At 38.3% G+C, this 24,891-nt stretch overlaps 1 protein-coding gene across 1 annotated transcript; it reads right to left on the bottom strand.

Moving 5' to 3' along the window:
• On the bottom strand, positions 1-4,640 carry LOC306893831 (polyserase-2-like). Its single transcript, XM_079455894.1, has 10 exons — positions 4,467-4,640; positions 4,323-4,343; positions 4,081-4,240; positions 3,709-3,977; positions 3,478-3,620; positions 2,260-2,530; positions 1,798-1,969; positions 1,459-1,715; positions 1,145-1,239; positions 1-899 (listed from the first exon to the last, which is right to left on the bottom strand). The coding sequence occupies exons 1-10, from the start codon at positions 4,522-4,524 to the stop codon at positions 609-611; spliced, it is 1,737 nt and encodes a 578-aa protein (XP_079312020.1). The 5' UTR covers positions 4,525-4,640; the 3' UTR covers positions 1-608.
• Positions 4,641-24,891: the final 20,251 nt, after the last annotated feature.

Below are 24,891 nucleotides of genomic sequence, written 5' to 3'. Positions count from 1 at the left end.
GACTTATACAATTACTTTTTATTGTCATTTCAATTAAAAAAAGATTACAACTTACAGATATAGCTTTACAGTTCACATTTAAAAAATCATAACAAAAGTGTTTTTCATTAAAAATCACACATGTTTACAATAATCAAATACTCTCTTTGGTATTATAAATATGGTGAGAAAATTATTCGTAAGTTTTACGTCCTCAAATTTAAATCAAAACTTGTCCCAGGTGCGGTGCAGCTTGAGGTTATCATAAGCTATGCAACAGTCGGTTACAACCATTAAAACTGAACCACTCAAACCCTGGCCATTTCCATAAAGTGCAAGATTGCTTAGCAATGCTACAATGCAAAAATATGTATATAAAATGATGAGCTGACAGCACAAGGGTATCTTTCTGGTTGGGAATTTAGATTTGCATTCGTTTTACATGACTTCCAGTGTAACCAGTACAAATAGCCAGTACAAATAGAAAAACATTTCTTGAAAGAAAAGAAAAATGGGCTCTTAACCCAAGAATGAATAAATCATTAACAGAAGTTAATCAGTCAGGTTAATTAGTAAATTATTCATATTAGTTTACGATCACATTTCAGGCAAATACTTCTACCCAGACCTTACTTACCACAGCTTTGATAAAAGATCTGGAGAGCCGTAAGTGAAAACAAGAGAACAGTGGTAAAAGACAAGGAAAAGGTTGACGGTGAGCCATTGGGGGAAGAGACTTCTTTCGGGGGGAAAGAACCAACCACAGATCTCAGGAAGCTGGCATAGGTCGAGACTTTAGTAAAGACCTGGATATCTTGACGTGTTGCAGTTTTGTTACTGCTGCTGGTTGGTATCGATAGAACGGCGACCTGGATCCATGACTGGCCCAGCTTACACATCAGAGGACCTCCCTGATCACCCTTCAGGAGAGAGAGAGAGAGAGAGAGAGAGAGAGAGAGAGAGAGAGAGAGAGAGAGAGAGAGAGAGAGAGAGAGAGAGAGAAATTAGTCTCTCTGACACTACCAAAAATGTATTTAATTTTACTGTTATATACAGCATATAATTCCAGCACAACCCTCAGTCCTGGTATTTTTCCATTCTGTTAAATAATTTTCCAACAAAAATTATATTTTGCAGTTGTATTCATTCAATGAAGTGAACTTACCTCCTGTAAGGTAAAGGAAGTTGTACAGATACTGTTATTTGAAGAAACGATACAATCCACAATAGAGGTTTGTATTTCCTGAAGTGTTTGGTTAGCTGTTAAAAAGAAAACGAACAGAGAACATATGAGGAGAAGGATTTTTTTTTAATGTTTTAATCTTATGTCTGTGCTATTTTTGACTAATGTATGTAGTTGTTCTCTTTCTTAATCTGTAAGCAAGCGTTTTCTTTAGGCAAGGGCTTGCAGGCACTCTGATTCATGCCTTGTCTAATAATTATTATGCTCAAATAAAAACACACTCTTCAAACACTCACCTCCTCCTGATCCTGAGCCCCAGCCTGCCACCCAGCACGATGTATTTACTCTTAAGCTGCTATCCCCTGTGTCCACGCAAAGGGGCTGAATGAAATCGGAGAGTTTGGGGGGGCTGGCCAGAGACACGATAGCAACGTTGTCACCTGTCACATTGCTGATCGTGATGTTTGCAACTTGTATGGAGATCTCATTGGCGTCGGTAAGTTTCTGATTGAGACGGCCCAGGACCACGGTCCAGTTGAAAGCATTGGTAGATCTAAGCACAAGAAGAGACTTTTAATAAATCCAATCGATTTGTTTTGATTCCAAACTTCTGGCCACTGAAAATATGGCATTACCTAGAGAAGCAACTGGCAGAGGTCATGACAAACTGCTGAGCGACCAGCGTTCCTCCACAGACGTGACTGCCATTGAACTGCAGACTGGCCATCCAAGGCCACGCGCCAGAAGTTGCGAGGGAGCTGCTTCCTCCAACACGAGTGTTCCGTCGGGCTCTTCCGCACACCACAGCTACAGACAAAAACAGGATGCATCTAAGATATCTGATATCTTTTCATCTTTTTGGGTGCTAGAATGCCACAAAACAGGTCTTTTTGACATTGATTCAACAATGAAGTCTCTTAGATTTTGCTCTGACTTTCAGTGTTTTCCTGCATTACAACTGACAGCTTATTGCACCAGCAACACAAAGTTCATTGGTTTGGGTAAAAATCAATGGTTTTTAAAAAGTAAAAATAAATCTTGCCAGGTATATATCAATAATGGCCACATCAATCTATTCCAATCTAAAGGAATCTTACGTGCAGCGGTTGTAGTAGCCGGTGTGGGAGTAGTAATGGGCGGTACACTAGTACAGTTCACGCTTAGATCACTATCAGTACCGTTGGAGACGAATTTAATAAAGACTGGCTGTTCGGTGGTGATTTGTTCTTTGATCCAACTCTGGTAGAGTGAAACTCTTCCGTAGACTCCGGGAAAATTATCCAGAGCACACCCGTTGCCAAAGCTCACTATCCCAGACTGGATCCAGACCGAGTTCTGTTTGCTGACCAGAGGTCCACCTGAGTCACCCTGTAGGACACAAAACAGGTTTAAGCGAGAGTTCACCGAAGAGTGGAAAATTGGTCATGAATTACTCTCAAGTCGTTCCACAACGTAAAACCTTTGTTAATTTCTGGAAAACACAAAATACACCCAAAGCACAAAAAGTATTCTCTTCGCTTCATAACAGTGAGGTTTACCCACTTTAGTCACATTTACCCACTTTAGTCACATTTACCCACTTTAGTCACTATTTCAAGAATGTCTTTATAACTTTCTGCACTTTGAATGGTAGTTGCGTTGCTGTCTATGGGGCGGGGGAGATTGGGGGGAAAGGAGCTGAGATGGAAGGTCAGAAAGATGAACGAAGGTCTTACGGTTGTGGAACGACTTGAGGGTGAGTCAGAGTTAGTCAAAAAAAAAATAGTAAACAACTGCTTTAAAGGTTCATCCAAAAATGTAAATTCTGTCGTCATTTACCCTAACATTGTTCCAAATCTGTATACCTTTCTTTGTTTTGATGAATACAGAGCAAGATATTTGGAAGAATGCTTGTAACCAAACAGTTCTTGGCCACCATTGATTACCATTTAGTAGGAAAAATTACAATAATAATCAAAAGTGCCCCAGAATGGTTTTCTTTCCTACATTCTTCAAAATATCTCATATTAAGAATTATATTATATTATTTCTTATAATTTTTTTTATAAAGAAATGTTTCCTACTATGGTAGTCAAAAGTAGACAAGGCCTGTTTGAAGTACAAGCATTCTTCCAAATATCTTTCTCTGTGTTCATCAGAATAAAGAAAATTATACAGATTTGGAACAACTCGAGGCTGAATAAATGATGAACGAATACATTTTTTTGGGTGAACTCTTCCTTTGAGGTCATTAATGACAACACAGTTCAAGCCATCTTACATGATCTACACAACAGTGACATATAAATAATCAGAAGTAACAACTGAGAAAATACCTGACAGGAGTCTTTCCCTACTAGTCCAGCGCAGATCATGTTGTTTGTTATTGTTGATTTGTTGACATAAAGGCATTTGCACTTTCTGTTTCCAACGATGGGCACTTCCACTTCCTGTAGAGGTTTTGTTCCAGCCAGAGAAACTGAGAAACACATAATAAAAAAGAATCAACTGAGAATAATAACATGTCTCAGGTACAGCAACAGTATGTAGACATAATAGATTCTTACCACCACTGGCAGTTTTTCCCCATCCAGTCACCCAACTTGATGTCCCAGTGAAGAACGTGCTGTTCTCCGCTGCAAGGTACACTGGTTTTATATAGACAGTAAACTCCACAGGCGAGGACAGATGCAGAAGACAGATGTCGTTGTCATCTGTTTGGTCGTTATAGTCCGGATGATTTATGACTTGAGAGACAGTTCGGTTCACCTCATTGGGATTTGGTCCTGACTGTGTCTGTCGGCCCAGGTACACGATCAGATTATTGATCGAAAGGCTGTAATTTATTTTTGAGATCAAAAGATGACAATCAAAATATTGAGGAACATTTAATTTTCATTTTTTTATTATTATTTTATGGTAAGGGATTCATTCGTTACCTGGGAAAGCAGTGAGCTGCTGTTAGGATCCACTCCTTGTTAATGAGTGACCCACCACAGAAGTGGTATCCCCTGTGAAGACTGACCTGCCATGGCCATGCACCAGCAACAGCATCTTTTCCCCCTACTATTCGACTGGAGAAAGGTCTGCTACTTTCAGCTAATCAGTAAATAAAAACAATGTTTGAGATTAATAATCAATAGCAACAAATTTGGATTTCCCAATATGTAAAAATGCTTACTTTCAAGTTGTGCATCACACCCTATAATGCAAAAACAGTTCAGTTACCAATAAGATCATTTAAAACATTGCGATATGAAAACAATAGAGAGCAACTATTCGGCTTATCAAAAGTATAATAAATGATTAGACTGAACAGACTTACCTCTCACTAGGAGAGTGACAGCAAACACAGCACTCAACACATGAAACACCCTCATCATCTCTGATAACCGCACAAGACTCCTGCACTTTAAATACCCCTGTTAACCTGTTTTCCACACACACCCAGTTCTCCATTAGCTCACGATCTCTTATCATATTTAAAGAAGACACGCCTTCTGTCGGTCTGTCTGTAATCCTTTTTCAGGTAAATTTGCTGAGCAACCGGTTTACATACACATAGTGTTCTGTCACCAGAATACCTGAATGCAGAAACAGGGATGAAGCACGTGTTAGTGACTCTCAGTCTTGTGCTTATCTGAAGTATGCGAACTGTAACATGCAAACGATGAGAACGTGTCAATAAACAAGTGTTTTTTATAATTTCTTTAGAACACTGAGTCAAGATTTTCTTGTAGTTCAACTTGTAGAGCACGGAACTTTAGATTATAGCATCAGCCAAACATGCAAATGAAGTACATTTTCAATGCTGAAATAGACAAACTCAAGTCAGACTAACACACAAACTGATCTATCACTTGCCGGAAAATATGTTAACAGAGGCAAGGTAAAGTCCTGGTTTAAAACATGAATGCAAAGAACTGAACTTTAACGTGCATGCACGTAAAAAAAGATTTAGCTTGACCTACAAATAACATAGAAAGGGACAAGATTCTTAAACTGGTACAGGAAAAGGAAGTTATCCTTCATTCTTCAAAAAATTCCCCACAGAAACAAAAGGGTGAGTCATGGAATGCGATTGGCAGCTCGAGAACACAAGTTTCGTGCATCTAAAACACAACAATTCGTTCAATAGCTCAACTTCCTGCATTACAACAAACTAAAGAAAGGGTAGCCTACAGAATTGTGTATTAGTTTAGAAGTTTGTGAAATTGTATTTTTTATATATTTCAAATATGTGCACGCATGAAAAGGACTGATGATGATGTGATTAATCTCAGTGTTTTTTAATGATATCATGTGCTACAGTGTTTGTAGCTATTCTCTATTGATGCTATTTCTGTAGTTTCATTATAGTAAATAAAGATCATTTTCATCTTCACTGTCCTCATTGAAAATATTGCTACCAATATACATTGCAGTATATTTAAATGTAGCATTTTATGGTATTGTGAAATTATTTATATTCCAAACGTAAAAAAAATCGAAATAATTTCAATTTTATAAATAATCTTTAAAACTATGACCTTTTTAGGCGAATGAGATCAATGCACTCCAAGAGGGTTCGGTTCACCTGGCTGACATGCATGCATTTCATGAATGCACCTAGATAAACACTGCTTTTACCACAATCATCATCACAAACTGGATCTGTCTCATTCCAAATGACATATAATCACACCTATTGGATTTGTGTTCTGTATTTGTATTATTAAGGTTTTGAGCAGTGTCTCTGCTCCTGAGGCCTAAAATAATGTATGCACACTTTGTTAAATGAATCTTATTGATTTAACATGCACTTGAAGTAAGTTATAATTATCAGTGTATGTACAGTATGTGTAGGCCTACATTAAGAAAGTTGTTTTAAGATATGTACGTTTTTAATCATTTTTAAATGCATTGTCCTTGTAACAATCACCAGCTGGAGTGCCATTGAGAACCACCAGAGGACACTCCACATCAGACCATCACTCACTCACAAACTACATTTCCCAGAACTCACTTCCCGGACTCATCATCACTGATTACATTCATCTGTATCTCATCACCCTGTTTTGTCTCACACTGCATTTCCGAGTGTTTCCCTGTGTTTGTTTTCTACCGTGTATCATCTTGGATTGTTTATGTTAACTGTGATTCTCTGCTGCCTGCCTCGACCTCTGCTTGCTACTGATTCTGATTTTGGATATTCCCTTACATTGCTGACGCTGTTATTTGACCTCTGCCTGTTGGACCATTCTTTGTAATAAAGCTGCATTTGGATCTAACCTGCCTGTCCCGGAGCAGTTCATGACAGTCCTAGTATAGTTGTCTTGATGTACAATTGTTTGTTCAGTAGATGCACTCTGTGTGCAGTTGAAATAGTTAACATATATTTTTGACCACAAACGATAACCTCTTTCAAAGCTATGTTAACCACTACTAGGTTTTAAAGTCAGCTGTCGTAATAACATATCTTCCTCAAAAAACAAAAAACAAACATGAGAACCATATACGTTTAATTGTACGACAAGACACCTAGACACTGTTCTCCACGAGTGTCAAACTAATAAAATCATGGCCGAATTCCAAGATAACAACAAAACAAAGTTACAAGAAAACAACAATTGAAGCAACTGCAATCTACAATATCAAGTGCCAAAAAAACTTTTTTGTTCTGTTTACAGTATATGTTTAGAGTATAGGCTTTTATATAATCTGTCAGATTACGCAATTTATTTCAATAATGATTATTATTGCAATAACATATTAGAATTATGAAATCATGTAAACGTGTTTTAAATGAATTAAAGCATTAATTTAAATTAATCTTACGTGTTTTAGTTGCTGTAATTGTACAGACAACATTTAGTGTTATGACAGGCACACTCTGAGTCACATCACATTAGTACCGTTAAAGATTTATGTAATAAAGTTGGCTGGTAGTTAATGAAAGCATCTAAAACTACTGACAACATGTGAGTCACCTTTGTTCTGTGAAGCTGTGACCTGAGGGATTTAAAAACAAATGTCTTAATTGTTTGTCATATTCAAGTGGAAACATTTCGTCGTTTTTCCAGAAATTCCTAAGGATTTTATTTCCCTCCAAAAAACATTGGTTGCTTTTCAGTTGTGACGTTAGGCATCCTCTTTTCTTTGATGAATCAAATGTAAATGAAAATCTGAATATTATGCTTACATAATCTGGAAAGTATGCACAGTGCTTTACATTTTACTCATTTTGTTACGTAACAGCCTTGTTCCAAAATGGATTAAATTAATAAATGGAATAAAATAATTCTACAAACATTAGCCTATAATAACAATGTTAAAGAAGTTTATTTGTTCACATGTACATGAGTAAACACACTTTGGGAACAATTACAGCCTTTATGAGTTTTTTGAGTATGATGCTACAAGCTTGGCACGTGTATTTTGGGGCAGTTTCTTTCTCCTTTGCAGGACCTCTCAAGCTCCACCATGAGCTTGTATGAGGAGTGTTGGTGGTTTCATCCAACTCCATGTTTTAAACAGCCTTATAAAAACCATGATTCAGACCGTGTTAGTGGATAATACTAAATCAAATTTTCTGTTTACAATATTTATCAATATAGTTCATTTAGATAAAAACTACTGTGTGGAGATGGAAAATGTAATGGATGTATTTTAAGATAGGCCACGTTAGTCAAGCTTGCATCAACCAATCTCATCAGGAGCAGCTAATCAATGTCAACCACACTAGACTCTGTCCAATAAAAGATGCTTTCTTATAGCTCCTTTACAGCTGTTTAATTGTGTCAAGCTAAAAACCCTGCTCCATCCTCTACTATCTGGCTGCATCTATCAGATAATTGTACTTTCATCCTGTTATGCATTATTTTCACTTCTTGACGTGCATTTTTCTTTGTTTATGTGGTGTCCTTTTTATTATAAATATAATAATGTATACACAGACCAATGTGAAGGCATACATATTCCTGATATGGTTCTCTAAGGCGAGGGATACAGTATTCATTGCAATCCTACTCTATTAATGCATGCCTCCATGGACAGGCAGAGAGTTTGCCCAGTTTTATTCTGCCAACCTTAAATATTGTTATTGTTAAAATTTTCGACAATAGGGGTCCTGACAGAACTATATTTTTGAGACATAGCACAAAGAGTTTAGATAAAGAGACAAAACATGTTGCATGTTCTTCCTTTATTTGGTAAATTAGGTCAATGAAGCCATGCTGGAGATACCTCAAGTTATCTGTCATGTTATGAATAGATGCACCTAGAACAATCTGGTGTAACCGGATCTATTTGTACATTACATAAGATCACTTGTATAGTTTCACTTAAAAACTTAAGGACACATTGTGTTTGTGTGTCACAGTCCTGTTATAAACATATGTGTACATGTTTAGAAATATATAGAAATTGGGCTAAGGGATTTAAATTTTGTATTAATTGTGACAGAATTTCTTTTTTAATTTCTTTTAAACTGTTTTGTTATCACTGTCATTCCATACCTCCTTTTACCTGGATTTAAACATCCAAAGTACATCCAAACAGATCAACACTGGAATGCCGACACATTTGTAAAATAAACATTAACCCTGATCATCTTGTCAAACATCTACGATTGTTCTCCAACTATACAACACAAAGTAAACACGGAACATATCAAGGTCATTGAAAATGTCATTCCAGTCTTCCATTGAGATTATGTCAGCTGAATTACCTTGACAATGATCACCTTTGTGCCCCACTAAAGAATTTCTTACAGAGAAAATTGAAAACATAAGAGACGAAATAGTAAAAACTCAACCACCAAGTCTGTTCTATGAATTAGTATCAACCATCGCCCCAAAAAGAAAGGCTACACTGTTTTTCACATATAAGACATGTAGATTTAATTAAACGAATTGCAACATCTAAACCTACAACATGCTTATTAGACCCCATACCTTAACTAAAGTATTAAAATATTTACTACCTGTTGGAATTGAGCCCATTTTTAACATTATCAACTCGTCAATTGATCTAGGCCATGTCCCAGGACCCTTTAAACTAGCCGTCATTAAGCCTCTTATCAAGAAACCAAACTTAGACCCCAATGAACAAGGAAACTATAGACTTATTTCAAATCTCCCCTACCTGTCCAAAATACTAGAAAAAGTACTGACCACTAAGTTGTGCTCTTTCTTACAAAATAGTGAGATACATGAAAATAATTTTAAGTCGGGCTTTAGACCGCATCGTAATACTGAAACTATTCTCGTTAAAATGACAAACGACCTGCTTATAGCATCAGATAAAGGTAACATCTCACTCCTAACATCCCACTCAATAAACTAAGTGCTGTGTTCGATACAGGTCCGGATTCGGACCGGGAGGAAATTCGTTCTGGACCAGCCAAGTTCCAAACAAACACGCATTCAGACACACGTGCATACACACAGGCACGCTACGCACACAAACCAGTGATGGGGGCCTACCATGTAGAAAGCGTTTATTGCTGTTAGATGCGCTTCTTATGAAACATGTGAATGAGAATGGCTTTTTGCATTTTGTTGAATAGAAATGCAGCACGTAACAGTTAAGACAGTCAACGTAACTACGAATATGACGCCATGAATATGATGATTAGCATATGAAGAGTAGGCCTAGATTTGCTAAAAATAACTTGTACATACGTTTTTATTTTGCATTCAAATTAATATCAATGAAACTGCAGTTGGGTTCTTTTGATTATGTAATAATATAAAATACAGCTATAACACAATAAAAACATGATTTAAAAAAGATTTAATCTGAGCAACAGTATCTGTTTTTCCAAATTAACCCTTCATATAGTTGATTTGTTATTTTAAGTTATTTAAAGTTGTTTTAAATGTTTTAAATAACAAAGTTATTGTTTTGGGGATTTCTGTACCAAACTGGATGAAGCCCGGGGCCCCTGGCCTAGTCTGTAATCCATCGATGGGTTTACATGAGCCACGTTTTCTTTCTTACGGTAACATTACATTACTTCCCTGATAAAATCATTGTAAACAAAATCCGGCCAAAAATCCCCAACACTTAAAACAAATTCATCACATGCCATGATAAACAAAACATACTGACTGACAAAGGGTGAGATCCTAATCTGTCAGTCATCATTCAGTAAATACTATATTTCTAACTTTTTTGAATAAATATATAGGTAAATAAATACAACGTCAACACAATTTGTTCATTCTCTAGATTAATTAAAAGACCTCTACTTCCATCTAGAGGACACAAACTGATACTGCAACTACACTTGCATCCCATTCCCTCCAGTATATTTCTGTATAGATGTTTTTATACACACTACACCAAAGCTTAGAAATAAAAAAACGACATATGACCATTGTGGAGAAAAATAGAGAATAACAGAATGAAAAGGAGAAAGATAGAGAGAGAATATTTGTGAATGGCTCTCTGTTTTGGCTCAGTTCCTGTTTCAGTGAGAAGAATCATGAATTTCCCTCTAAATGTAGGACGAGGGAAGGATGTCTTTCCTGACTAACCCAGCATGTCTGCCATGCCGTGTGTGTATGTGTGTGTGTGCGCGCGTATGTGTTTTATTGGTTATTGGTGCAATAAAACGAATAATATTTGTAGAAAATATTAACAGTTTAGCTATTATATCAAACATTATGACGTGACTTTACTTTTGTTTTGTTATTTGCGCAAATTTTATTTACAAACAAAGTTCCCATCACAACATTCCATGTGCAGCTAAAGCAGCCGTTTAGTTTTTCATTTGTTCTGCACAGGCTTCAGCATGATTCTGCATGGTTTTCCTGACTGTCATAGCATTGTATTGCTGCCGTGCTCTATGGTTACCAATGGTTACTGAAGCTTCATCTCAGGCATGAGGCTGGGCATCAGGGGGTCCCACCATGGAAACAGAGTAAGCTTCAGTTCATTGGGTCCCACGGCTCATTGCCAGGAGTCACATGGTACCACTATGACCAACCCCCCTATTCTTTCCCTTCAGAATCCATATATGAGTGGGGGAAGGGAAGTGGAGGAGGGAAGTGGAGGGAGAAAGAGTAAGGGTAGGGTTGAAAGTATCAAGGCAAGGTGAAGACCGAATTAACAAACGAGTCAACGGGAGAGAGAGAGAAAGAGAGTGAGTGAGAGAGAGAGAGAGAGAGAGAGAGAGAGAGAGAGAGAGAGAGAGAGAGAGAGAGAATATCCTGGTTCCTCGGTTATACTGGAGAGTAGGAAATCACAGCTACAGCATTGACCCTGTGCCTCTGCTTTAGCCCATAGCCTGAAGCAAAGGAACACCACCGGAGAGAGAGAGAGAGAGAGAGAGAGAGAGAGACAGAGAGAGAGAGAGAGAGAGAGAGAGAGAGAGAGAGAGAGAGAGAGAGAGAGAGAGAGAGAGAGAGAATATCCTGGTTCCTCGGTTATACTGGAGAGTAGGAAATCACAGCTACAGCAAAGACCCTGTGCCTCCGCTTTAGCCCATAGCCTGAAGCAAAGGAACACCACCGGAGAGAGAGAGAGAGAGAGAGAGAGAGAGAGAATAGGAATGATCAGGAGCATTTGGCTGGAGAACAGGCTGTCGGAAAGAGGGGACTGAGAATGCATCTCAAAGCCTCATCTTCTGGGCGCTCCCTGGCATTGTGAGGACATCTGTGGATTTTTGTAAGGATTCCCAAATTAGGAACGCTGTGTTGGGAATATTGCACTGAGAAGCAGGAACGTTGGGAATGCTGTGACATGAGTGGGATTATGAGGCGGAAGAGGGATCGCTGAAGCATGGAGCAGGTGAGACAGAACAACACTTACACACACAGAGAGAGACATGTTACTCTTTTGCTTTCAGCAATGCTTTGGGCAGAGATGCTCACATCACACTCTGGCAGCGGAACAATCCTCACTCAATGTGTGTGTGTGTGTGTTTCAGTACACTACAGTGCAGCTTGCTTTTTCTTAGCTGATGTTGATTACATTATGTTCTCAGGGTGATGATGTCATGCAGAGAAAGTCCCACAGCATGTCACATACAAAAGGGATGGTGTCAAAAGTGCAAACCATTGCATATTTCATTTGATCCAATGCTGCTTGAAATCTGACATGGGGTAACTTTGATACTCTGATTGATGAAAATGCACCTGTCACCTGTACAACTCATCCTAAGCGATGACCTAAACATTTTCTCCTGCGGTTTAGGGAATGTCAATAATTTAACGTCTAAAAACATGCAGTATTTTTATGAAGTGAATGAAAGGCGGTAACGTTACTCCAGGCAGTTGCTTCTCATCAAACAGTTACAATTCACAAAAAATGTTTAGGGCAGCACTGGCTAAGAGAGAGAGACACCATGACACTGCAATTATTTTCGCTTTGCTTGTGTGTTTGTGTGTGATATGTGTCTGAATGCCGTCTGGCTTTCCTAAACAAGATTTATCTCTACACAAGCTTGTCACATGGTGTTTTTCTGCACTCCGGTGATGAATTATTCATGTGCTCCGAGGGAACACTGCATGTCTACAATCACGTCTTGCATGAGAATAACATCAGCCAGTTTAACTGATGGCATCCACATGCAATTGTAATTGGTGGCACTAGGTGCAACCTTCGGATGGTTGCTGGGAACAAATCAGTGATGTGTAATGTGGCATAAGGACACAGCTGACACCGGATGGATGGATGTCTTAATGTCTGAGAAGAGCGGAGAAAAAGCTTTATTTGCTGTCATATAATAAAATGTGTGAAGCAGAAGTTTTGTTGATGTTCCCCCAGATGTATAGTGTGACATTCACATCTGAATATTGACATAATAAAGCTGAGTTATGAGAGGATTAGCAAGATGCTGTTATGTAAAGTATCTGTGTGAGCAGAGACAGGTCAGTCATGGAAGGCGTGTGTGTGTGTGTGTGTGTGTGCGTGTGTGTGTGTGTGTGTGTGTGCTCCTGCATGGAGTATTGCCAACAAGCAAATTGCTAGCTAGCCAAACAGACCACCATGGGCTGAAATTAGCAGTAGATCAATAGTTAGAAAAAAACTGTAACACACACACACACTTGGTTTACAGGTGCAATGTGTTATGGGTAATGAAGAAATTAAACGTTAACGCTTAAGGTTTCTGAATCTTATGCATAATATTTTTTTTTCTTATACTTGACAATCTACTCTATACATAATGAATAAAGTTTATGTGTGTGTGTGTGTGCATTTAAGTGTGAGAGTGTTGGTGAAGGTCGTCTCATTGATCATACACTGTATATGGAATTACTCTGTAGACCAGTAGCAGTAGCTGCCTCATGAAAGCACATTAAAACTCATGAAAGTTTCATCTCTCTATAGTCATCATAAGATGCCTTTGTTTTGTCCACTGTATCTGGATTTCTGTATAACATGGTAAGATTACATGGATATGAGGGACATTTTTCTGGTTTTTTTATTATTTGAAGAATGTAGGAAAGCAAACAGTTCCGGTGCTCTTTTGACCACCAATGTCATTTTTCCTACTATCGTAGTCAATGGTAGTCCAGAACGGTTGAACATTTTTGGGTTTAACTGTCCCTTCAACTTGTAAACATTATCAATAAGGTTTTAATCCAAGCATTTTTATTGTATGGGGATATATACAGTGTATATATATTACTCTTAAATGGAGCATGCACTGGCTGGTTTTACAGTTTTTCTCAATTGTTTAGACACATTTTCTGAAAGAATGCCTCATATTCTCAGAACTCTACACACAAATCAAAAAACACAAACACAATGGGCAAAACCCCTCAATTCTCCTGCAAAATGAAACTTCAAATTCAAAACAATGTTCTTTCTTCTCAAAATGGTATTTTGTTTTCAAATGACAAACACAAACCATCATATGAATAAACATTTATAAGAACCAGTTGAACACTGATGTGCTCTTTATAAAACACTATGATGAATGGAAAACTCTTCTCCATTCATCATAATGACTTTGCTCTTTATATGGTTCAGTGTTACACTTACTACAGACAGTACATATATAAGTGTGTAATAAAATATTTTTAGTATATATATATATATATATATATATATATATATATATATATATATATATATATATATATATAATAGTTTTTGTAGTCAGAACACACAAATACACAATAACAAATATATTTTACAGTTTTTCTCGATTGTTTACACACAAATATTGGTACTTGAGACACAATGACCACAACATGTAACTCATTCACCAACCCCCTGAACCAATTCTGCTAAACTACAAGCACAATTCCTGCTTTACACTCACATTTCAAATCTAAAAGACACTTTTTTCAAAACACTACACACAATTCTCTGCATTTGGCACAATTTTCAGAAAAATCTCTTGTTTTCACAAGGAACACACTGCCATTCAAATATGCACACTGATTCAAAACAATGTACAGTGTACATCCCAACCAACGCAAAGTTGCGCATACAGTGGTGTACATACAAAACCACAGAAGAATTTACTGTATACAGTTACAGTAAAAAAACTATGCTGCATCTCTTCGGCTTGGGTCTGGCCACAGCACCTCATCCACATCACAAGCAATGTTTTTCAGTCCAGCCATGAAAAGCATCAACTGCTATATCTCCACATGTGTCTTCCATAGCTTGGAGAAGGGGTATATGCATTTGTGACAGGTGTTTGCCAATGTGATGAGTCAGTGTGCATATTTGAATGGCAGTGTGTTCCTTGTGAAAACAAGAGATTTTTCTGAAAATTGTGCCAAATGCAGAGAATTGTGTGTAGTGTTTTGAAAAAAGTGTCTTTTAGATTTGAAATGTGAGTGTAAAGCAGGAATTGTGCTTGTAGTTTAGCAGAATTGGTTCAGGGGGTTGGTGAATGAGTTACATGTTGTGGTCATTGTGTCTCACATACCAATATTTGTGTGTAAACAATCGAGAAAAAATGTACATAAACTGCCGATATAATTTGTCAGGATGTTAATGTATTTTTCTGAGTCTGCTCTATTTAAAGGGATGACTTGGACTGCTCAGATTGGTGGGTGGAATGATACGTTTATAAGTAGATACTCTACAAATCACAGAAGTCATTACTGAGTAAAGTTTGGTGAAATCACATACTTTTATGACACAATAAACTGGAAAACACACGTAGAAGCAGTAAATTACACAGAGCAGAAACATTTGTGTAATGTTCTATTTACTCATGTGAAGTATATTCTGCATTTTTACATTATGGAAATTACACAATTAACATATAAGAAAGTATGTACAGTATATGTATCTACAGATATATGCATAATATTAAACATGTGAGGGTCAGACAGAAATGTCATATTGTGGTGTTTCAACATTTGCCCAAAGGAAGTGATGTACTGAGAGAGGAAGTGGTGGTATGTGGGCGATGCCACATGTGAATTAGGAGGAAACAGGACGTTAGTCCTTTACAAGCGCAAGGATATGCTCTCTGTGGTCAAAAGCGGACTCTGTATCTTCATCTCAGCTCAAAATTGGAGAAGATGGTAGTTCATGTATCACAATACCATTCATAGAATTTCCTCTTACTGCTGTTTTTTTACATGTAGCTACTATGCTTTCCTGTTATAATATGGCAATGGCAGGTAGTTAGGGAATAAAATATAGATCCACTCCACCGTTTTTGAGTAAATGACGTTAGTATTTTGACCAAGTTGGTCACATTAAACTACATCCGTAATGGCGGCAGACCAGCTCCAGGTATCTCAATGTCGAGTCTCACTGGTTCTAAGAAATGCCAGATCCAATGAGACTCAACGTTGAAATACGTGAATATTGTGGTGTGAACTATTCCTTTAAGTGTAGTAATTTGTTAAACAGACAAAAACATTCAATGTGCACAACAAAGCACAGTGCAGTATGGTCCATAGATTGACTAGAGGGAAAGCTTCAGATTTACAACAGCCTGTAGCAGCCAAAGAGGACATAGGGTCACGAACTCTTCAACTTCTCCCCCTCGACACATACACACGTCCCTGTGGACCCCTCAGATCTAAAGCTGTGTGTCCACTCAGCAGATGTACAATATTATAACATAAAAACCACACACAGTGTATTACAGGGTGCAGTCTCCATTGATGGACTGAATGACATGATAACGGACTGTACAGTAGCTGGAGAGCTTTATGAAGAGCACAGTTTGGATATGATGACATAAGCATATGGGAGGGATTTAGCCGTGTTGAAGGCTTTGTTTATCAAACTTTAACTACCATTGGCTTTTCAACAACGGTTCGCTTTCCTGAAGCTCAATTGGAAGACCATCTAACTAGCAATGCCAAGATCATGGGTTTAATTTCAAGATTTATTTTTAGATAGCATACAGATTTACTAAAATGATCATGAACAGTAATTTCTGTCAGCTCGCCCGTATTGTGGTTTTGTTATTACACATAAAGTACACAACATTCTCATGAGACTGGTTTCTTTGAAGAATATTTAAAGAGCTTTGAGTATCGCAAAACACTCTTTCTTTACACTCTGCCTCTCTCTGTAATGACAGCCACATGGCCTGAGTCGGTTCCAGGGTACAGTGCCACGTTCTCTGTATTTCTCCGCTTGTTTCAGCTTCAATACCCTGAGGATAAGAAACTTTAAGGCGCTCCCTGATGTTTTCCGGAGTTGTGCAGTCACAAAATCTCCCACAAGTCCTTACACTTCAGGTTAATCCACGAGACAAAATAAGCATTCAAATGAAAAGCTTTGTTATGTCTTTTTCCCACCATGACCTAATGTACTCTGCTGTTGAGTTTGTTAACTTGATCTAAGTGGGATAGCAAGTGAGGTCGCTGTGGGATTGTTTGCCCGGTCTCTGTAAATGTGCCGTCGGTCGGCCAATAACAATGAGCCAGCTTGAGTAGACTTCCTACTGTATATTTACTCTGCAGTCGTTTCACACCCAAGGCTTCCCGCAAATCAAACCAACATACCACACAAAGTCAGCTGCTCGCGTTGCATTCTTCCAAAGGAGATCAAAACAAAAACGCCTTTGTGCGCTATTTTTATTCATTGTTTCAGAATAAGCCCCAAATCCAACATTGCTGTGTGCTTAAACGACAGGTCTGATAGCAGTGACCTTTAAATCAATACTACATTTGCATGTCTGTTTTTCTGCATCAGATTGATAGATCTGTCATTACCAAAGCCTGACCTGTAGTGCACTCGACTAAAGTGCATTGCATCTTCCCATTCTGCAGGTTCAGTCTTTATTCCATATTGGGATATTTTACTGGGCTAAACATAAAATAACATTATTTTATTAGAGTGAAAGTCCAGTAACCAGTGACTACAAATATTACACTGTAGTAAAGCTGTATCTAATGTAACTTCTCACAACAACGCACTCTACGTATCTTCCTATCTCTGTCTCTCCAAGTCATGCACCTTCATTTTTCAGCTGTTATGTCTTTTAGATCCCTTTTATCTGTCTGGGTACAAAGAGGGCTTTATTTGCGATGGCCTTGAACGCACCGCGCTGTGGCGCCCGTCACGCGTCAGTTAATACGCCGCACCGCCGCCAGGGGGAGCGCCGCGCCTCTGACTTCGCAACAGCGATTCGTGCAGCTCGCGGTGGGACAGGCCGAAGGAGAAACGGAGCGGATTCGCATCGGGGCGAGGGAAGAGGGAGGGCGCTGCGGGCTCACCAAACAACGGGAAAAGAGGCGAATGGACGGAGGAAAAGCGGATAGGTGAATGCCACGGCGCTTATATCATTTTAAACAGCCTCGTTTTTGACATTTATGCAAAACATCGCATTTACAACACATTCAACTCGCAAGCCCCTCTCGGTGTCACCCTGAAAAACAAGTTAAGCAGTCCAATGAATGGAGTTGCATTTTGCCTTGTCGGAATACCTCCGTATCCAGAAAGCGAAGTAAGTGTACGACTTTTCCTTCCTAAGGCGAACGATTGAGATTGTGAAGAAGTATTTACGATGCGGAGTTTGAAAGCAATGGACGTGTTTGTGTTGGTCAGAGAGTTCACGAGAGGATTTAGTAGCGTGGCGGTGATGTGTACAAACTGATGCGAGTTACCTAGAGAAAACAAATCTAACCTTTAGTTTGGATTCATAGTCGGTCACATTTGTACGACATTGACATAACGGTGAACAGCGAGAATGTTACGCCATTCGCACGTTGTTTTCATTTACTTATCTGCTTTAAAATCAGATTTAACTGCGGAGTCACGTGCTGTCTGTTTGTTGACGTCGCGTGTTTTTAATAGGGACCGTGTCATTTCCCAAAAACAAAAACGTGCAAGTCATATTGGTAAACGGTGACGATTGAAATGAACACGTTTACATCGTTTCAAATATGATCAGTTCCTTTTTCTTTGTGTACAATGTCTAAGAAAAGAGTTTTAAAACAAAGATCCAGTATTTGTCAATCTCAGTTAACTGTGTCATTGTTTGGGTGTGTACCAAATCTGTTTTTACAAGGGAAAGATTTTCCTCTGCTCCTCATTTGTGCTGATGTAAGGCAAGGAAAAAATGAGCATCTGCAGTATATGCAGCAGAAATAGACGGATCATTGGCTAGCCCATAGGCGGAGTTTGACATTCGAGCCAGGGGGGGCAAAAAAAAAAAAATCATTGTAGCAGCTGGGACCTGGGCTATCAATTGGGGAACACAGCACTAACACATATGGACACAACAAACATGCTAAATAAACACATATATTAATTTTTAACCCAAAGAAGAAGAAAAAACAGTATAACAATACAATCATTCTATTAGTAAACAGGTAAGCCACTTGACTTTGCATCGCATCTTCGGACACAATTAGGATCAACGCAATAAAATGCGGACCACTTTTGTTAAAATATTATCTTCAACTAAAACGAAAAGATTTTTAAAGTTTTTCTTTCCTTTTTTCAAAACATTGTGGCAATGAGAGCGATTAAAAAACAAGTTATATTTCGCATTTTGTTGTACTTCATGAAACATGTAAAACATTTTGAGACAAGGGGAAAAAATAAAAAAGACGCCATGTGAGAGGCAACAGTATGCATAGATACAAAACTGCCTTTCTCTTATAAGTGTGACAAGACGGAACATTTTCAACTGACAGTCACACAATAATCCCCACTTTAAATTTTTATATCAGTGGGACCCCCGTCCCCATCCCTCAAAAGACAGCATATTGAAAGCAGTGTTTTGAGTTTAAAGCAGTTATTTGGCAGAGAAATCAAATTTACAGACCTAGACATTGTCCAGACTAGTGCAACAGTAATTTTCGTTTTTTGCGTCCAGCATATGCGTCGATAATAGTCTCAGGTGAGAGCTTGGCCGTAATGTCGCTTTCGATGTGAAGGATCGCAAGAGATGAAAACCTTGAATATCTGTGTCATTTGGAGCTCGACGTTTTAAAAATCTCCTTATGTCCATATTTTTGTCCATAGCTAGCTGAGAATCGCTGGACTTACGTTACTTGTCACATGACCCAGAGCCCTGAATTTTTTTTTACTAAAGGAGTATATGAAATCAGATGTATTACCTACCACCATTTAGTTGTTTTGTTTTATTTAAGATATTTATAATATATAATTTTTTAAAGAATGCAATTATTTTTTTTGTTGAAACAATGCAATTACCCGTTTCAGCCGCCAGGGGGGGCAATGCTCCCCCTGCCCCCCCGCAAACTCCGCGCATGGGCTAGCCTATAGATTACATTACACGATTACAGTAATAGAGGGTTTACTGCACAGTTTGGTCAGCAGAATAAATGTATCTGCTTATGATAATACGGTTTAGAAGCGCAGTGGCATTAGTAATGGATCATGATTTGCATCACAGCGTCTGACCGTTCTGTACATTCATTACATTGGTCAACAAAATCCATGTGTCATGGGACAACAATCAAAGCTAGATGTATTCTTTGAGATATAATGATAGTAATTGCACAGGTTACATAAAATATTTATTCTTTGAGTTACATCTCTTCCATGGATAAAAGAATGTCATATGGGTTTGAGTAATGACAGATGTTTTTCGTGTACTATCCCTTTAACAAACTTGTTGGCCCTTTCTTTGGAGATAATGTAAAAGTTATTTTTGACAATGGCAGGATAATACCCTTTTTGAGTTTGACCGTTAAGTAATCTTGATACATGTGATGACTTGAGTTTATGCAAAATATTTCATTGAAATATAACATGAATCTGATTTGGGGGCAACTGCCCTGAATAAAACCTCCTTCAGGAAGTCAAAAGACATTTGAAAAGATTGAGAAAAGTGTGGGTTTAGGACAGGTTGGGTGCAAGATCAAAAACGGCATAAAAATATCTTCTAAAGAGAAAGAAGACCCAAATAATCTATAAATTGTCACGGAACGTTTCGGACCACAGACGAGGTATTGCAGAACAATGCACTTTATAATATTGCACACACAAGAGAAACCGGATAACAGACACAAGGTTACAATGACTAGACATGACAACGCACAAAGGAACACAATGCCAATATTCTGTATAGAGTCTGATGATGAGGCTGATGACAGTCAGTTGCGGGTGATGTCAAACACGGGACAGGTGAGGGAGAATGCTGGGAGGTGAAGTGCGAGGGGAAAACTGGGGGGAACAGGCACGGGGACAGACGTGACTATGACATAAATTTATCCCAGTGTTGATTTCTTCAGGTGCTTTGGTGGATGTGTGTGAGCGAGAGAATGTGTGTGAAAGTGTGTTGTCAACAGTGACTGCCTCTTTCTCATTCATGCCTAATTGAACCGTGATTCAATTATCATAAAGAGGTTAGGCAGAGAGGGAAGACAGGGTTAATGCAGAGTGAAGAGAGAACATAACATGTTTCAGATCATTTGGAGAGACCAGCCGCCTGCATTAATTCTACCTGTAGAGCAGATCCTGCACCTAAATTCCTTCTGAAACACTGCACCTCTGTCATTTCTACTTCCATTTCACATCTTGTGAACATGATTCTTATCTCAAAACTCCTGATGAACATTACACCATTACAAACAGAAGCCTGCGCACTCCAGCCTCGTTGCATGCTGTAAAAATGACAAATTCTTTGTAAATCTGTGTTTAAACATTCATCTTGAAATGGCCACTGAGATTTTCATGATGAGCTGTGCAGGGTTAGGATTGAAACTGAAAGCCAGAGATGGAGATGGATGGAAGAAAAGTACTGATGAAGTTTTGATGTGCACTGGCTTGATTGTAGCTTAAATCACTTACTGCATGGAAAATGTGTGTACGTAAGAGGGAGAGAAGGAGAAAGAGAGAGAATATATATGAGGGATAGTTACCAAAGAGCGGAGGTCCATTAGCACTCAGGAATTAACTTTCTCCATATGTTCATTTAGAGCTGCTTTATGTAACGTTGACCACTTTATAGTTACTTTAACTTTTCTCTGAAGTTGTATTGTATTCAGAGAGTCATTGACTACGTTTACATGCACCCTAATAATGTGTTTATTATACTGGCAAATATAATTTGATTTAAATAATGTGTTTAAGCTTATAACTGCAGTAAATATAATTAAAGTAACATATGTGGTGTACGTTGTAAACACCTTAATCGCATTTATGCTGCTCTGATCAAGGTGCACATGTGCATCTGTCACGCATCTTAAGCGAAAATCCATCAACATGACAACACAAATTGCTGTCAGCAGTCTCTGCTCCTATCCTTCATACAGAAACAGCGCAAACGCAATGACAACCCAGCAAAGCAAAACGAGTCTCACGGTAGTTTGTGGCATAGACACAAAATTTTGAATCTATTTATTTGTGTTCTTTGAAAACACATATATTCCCATTTTTTAATGTCACTTAGCACGATTTTCAATACACAGACTGCTTGTGTATTTACATTTTTATATTTAGAACCTGATATCATACAAACTTTAGAGTGTGGCTAACCAACACCTTACTTCACCCCGTACCCTAAAATCACAGACGCAAAGGTAAATTTTGCTACAACATGAGTTTCATCTAGAGGTAGCAAAATAACGATAAATGACTACTATAACCCCGCCCCTAAACCTAAAGTCACAGGGGAAAGGTCAAATCAAAAGAAAGCATAAGAATGAGATCGTAGGAAATAGGAAGTCACAGGAATGACCGACCTTGTAAAATAGTTATGAATTCCCATCAGATTGCGTTGATGTATACAGTATTTGTACATATGAAAGATATGGCTTCTTAAAATACATTGCTGACTAACAAGAAAAAAGGGGAAATTCGTGTCAGTAAACACAAATTAATAAATCACAGTTTGTGACAATGTCACAAATTCCTGTGAGACTGTGTTGAACACACAACTACTATATCTGAGATTATTGTTTGTGCTGCGTATTAGAGGTCTACCGATTGATCGGCATCGGCCGATTGTGCCGGAAATGGGGACATGGGCTAAAGGCTGCGTCTGAATCTGTCAGACAGCGCACCAGTATTAACTTCTCTTTCGCGATTAAGAACAGAATCACTCAAGGGTATGCCAAAAAGTACATTTTGTCTAGTATTTTCGCAAGCACAGTCTTCAGCGAGTTAAATAAAGTCTAAAATGAATGCAAAGAGTAGTGAAAATCGAGAGAAACAGCGTGTTCAATTCACCATACCCGAAGCTGAATTGTTAATAAGTGCAAACTTCAGCGTTTCCCAAAACCTCTCACTGTTTAGACTTGACCATACTTCTGTAAATATGCAGTTTGTTAGCCAGCTCACACTCCCTGCACGAGACAAATGCAGTAATATTGCCAAAATCACCTCTCTTATGTGTATGATGATTTTTGATGAGGATGTGTCAATTTGTGAAAGTGACTGCCGTTTAACACGTGGCACTAATGAATCGCGTTTATCCCACCATTGCATAACATCTCTGTGAAGATTCGACTGTGAGATTGGTAGTCGAATCAGGTTCCTCTTATTGAAACATCGAATCTTCTAATATTCGGGGTCACCCCTAATATATATATTCATATCTATAATCAAAATGATGTGGACACTCAAGCACCACAACCGTATTCTTGTTTAACATGAAACCATGAGTTTTAGTCATCATGGCTTTCATTCCTCTTTACTAGACGTTGGAACAAGGCTTTAGAGATTTGCTCCTATTCCGAGTGTCTGTGGGGTCAGACTGATGCTTTGTGATGTGGTCTGGGGTCAGTGTTCCAGATTCTGATTTGATACCAGATTCAAGAAAGCATTTCGATTGGATGAATAAATAAACCATAACTTTTAAAGGTACCTGTATTCTTTCCAAGTGATCAAGTATTAATGTCCCGTAAGAGGGTGTTTTTAATTCTCTCTCATCTCATTCTCAGATCACTTCAGTGCTTCTTTGAATTCAGGAATCTATGCAGTGATTCAGGAATTGATGCACACTTCTCCATGATGCTACAAACCCAAATTTAGATCAGCTGCCTTTCGGAGATCTGGGTGGGGCAAGATGACACAAACATCATCCACTGCTAACTTGTCATGTCTATGACCTTCAATAGCATAACAGTAACTTCCTAACACTTATGTGTCTGAACTGCAGTCACATTACTGCTGCCTTAATGTCATAATAATGCTCCACCCGTCCAACAACGCTGACTCATAGTATTAAAATGGAGAAGCAAAGTGTAAGACATGTGTGAGCAGTATGTGTGCGTGAGATTGGTCTTTATTCGGGGAGTGTTAGTCGCATTGTGGAGGGCTGGTAATGTGGGAGCTGTGCTTGAAGAATGAATCGCTGTAGGCTTTAGATGTTGAAGGCTGAGCCCCAGATGGGCGTTGGCCTTCACAACAACTCCCAGCGGATGACAATACAGATAATGGACTTTTTATTGATCTCCTCGCTCACTCTCTCAATAACCCGGTGTGAACCTGAGGAACCATTACACAAATTATCTTCATGTTCGTGATTTTTCGTGATAGCATGCGGTGACTCCAGTGGCCTGTGTTTCTGTGGTAATAGCCATGACAGTAACAGTGATCCTGTCCATCAACTCATTCAACCAGAGAGTCATGACTGGTGCAGGCACGAGCTTGTGTTTGTTCGCAAGCATGCTTGTGCATATAGGTTCACCGTTTGATTTAGATTTTATAGAAAAATATGTTATTTACTACAGAAATAAGGTGTGATATGATCTTGATGTCCCTGTCATACTATTGGTTGAGCTGCTAACATGTGACCATGTGTCAACATATGTGTTATTTTTTTCTTTTATTCAATTCAAATGTATTTCTATAGCTCTTTTTACAGTTTGCATTGTTGCAAAGTGGCTTTATATTAAATTTATATTAATACAGTATTGACAAAAGAAAAAATATATAGTAAATAGATAATAATAAAATGACAAAAGCATATTACAAAATTGCAACAACCAAAAAATATACGAAACGAAAAATCTACAAATAAAAGTTAATTTAAAATATGAATAAAAATACAATAAACTACAATCAAAACTTTCCTCTGCTATAGAAAATCATTGTACGATTTAGAGTGATTATACATAAGTTAAAGTGATGAACCATTACATTAAATTTGAACCATATCAATGCATCCCAGTTTGATAGTCCGAGTAACTTTCCGAAACACCCTGACCATTTGGACACAATATTTCTCTGTTAATCCGTCAAATGGTTTGCATGCTTGATTGTGATATTGGAGCAAAAGTCAACACTCTCCATTTATGTCAGAACAGGGTGGGCGGGGGGCAAGTTTTGGGTGATGAAAATGCCATTCCTCCCACTGCATGAACATTTCTGTACCCTGCAGAAAGAGCGAGAGTGGAAAACCAGAG

The sequence above is a fragment of the Barbatula barbatula genome, assembly GCF_947034865.1.
Source record: "Barbatula barbatula genome assembly, chromosome: 5".
In the NCBI taxonomy this organism is placed as follows: domain Eukaryota; kingdom Metazoa; phylum Chordata; class Actinopteri; order Cypriniformes; family Nemacheilidae; genus Barbatula; species Barbatula barbatula.
The sequence above is the reverse complement of the archived record's forward strand: the minus strand, read 5'-3'. Positions and strand labels throughout refer to the sequence as shown.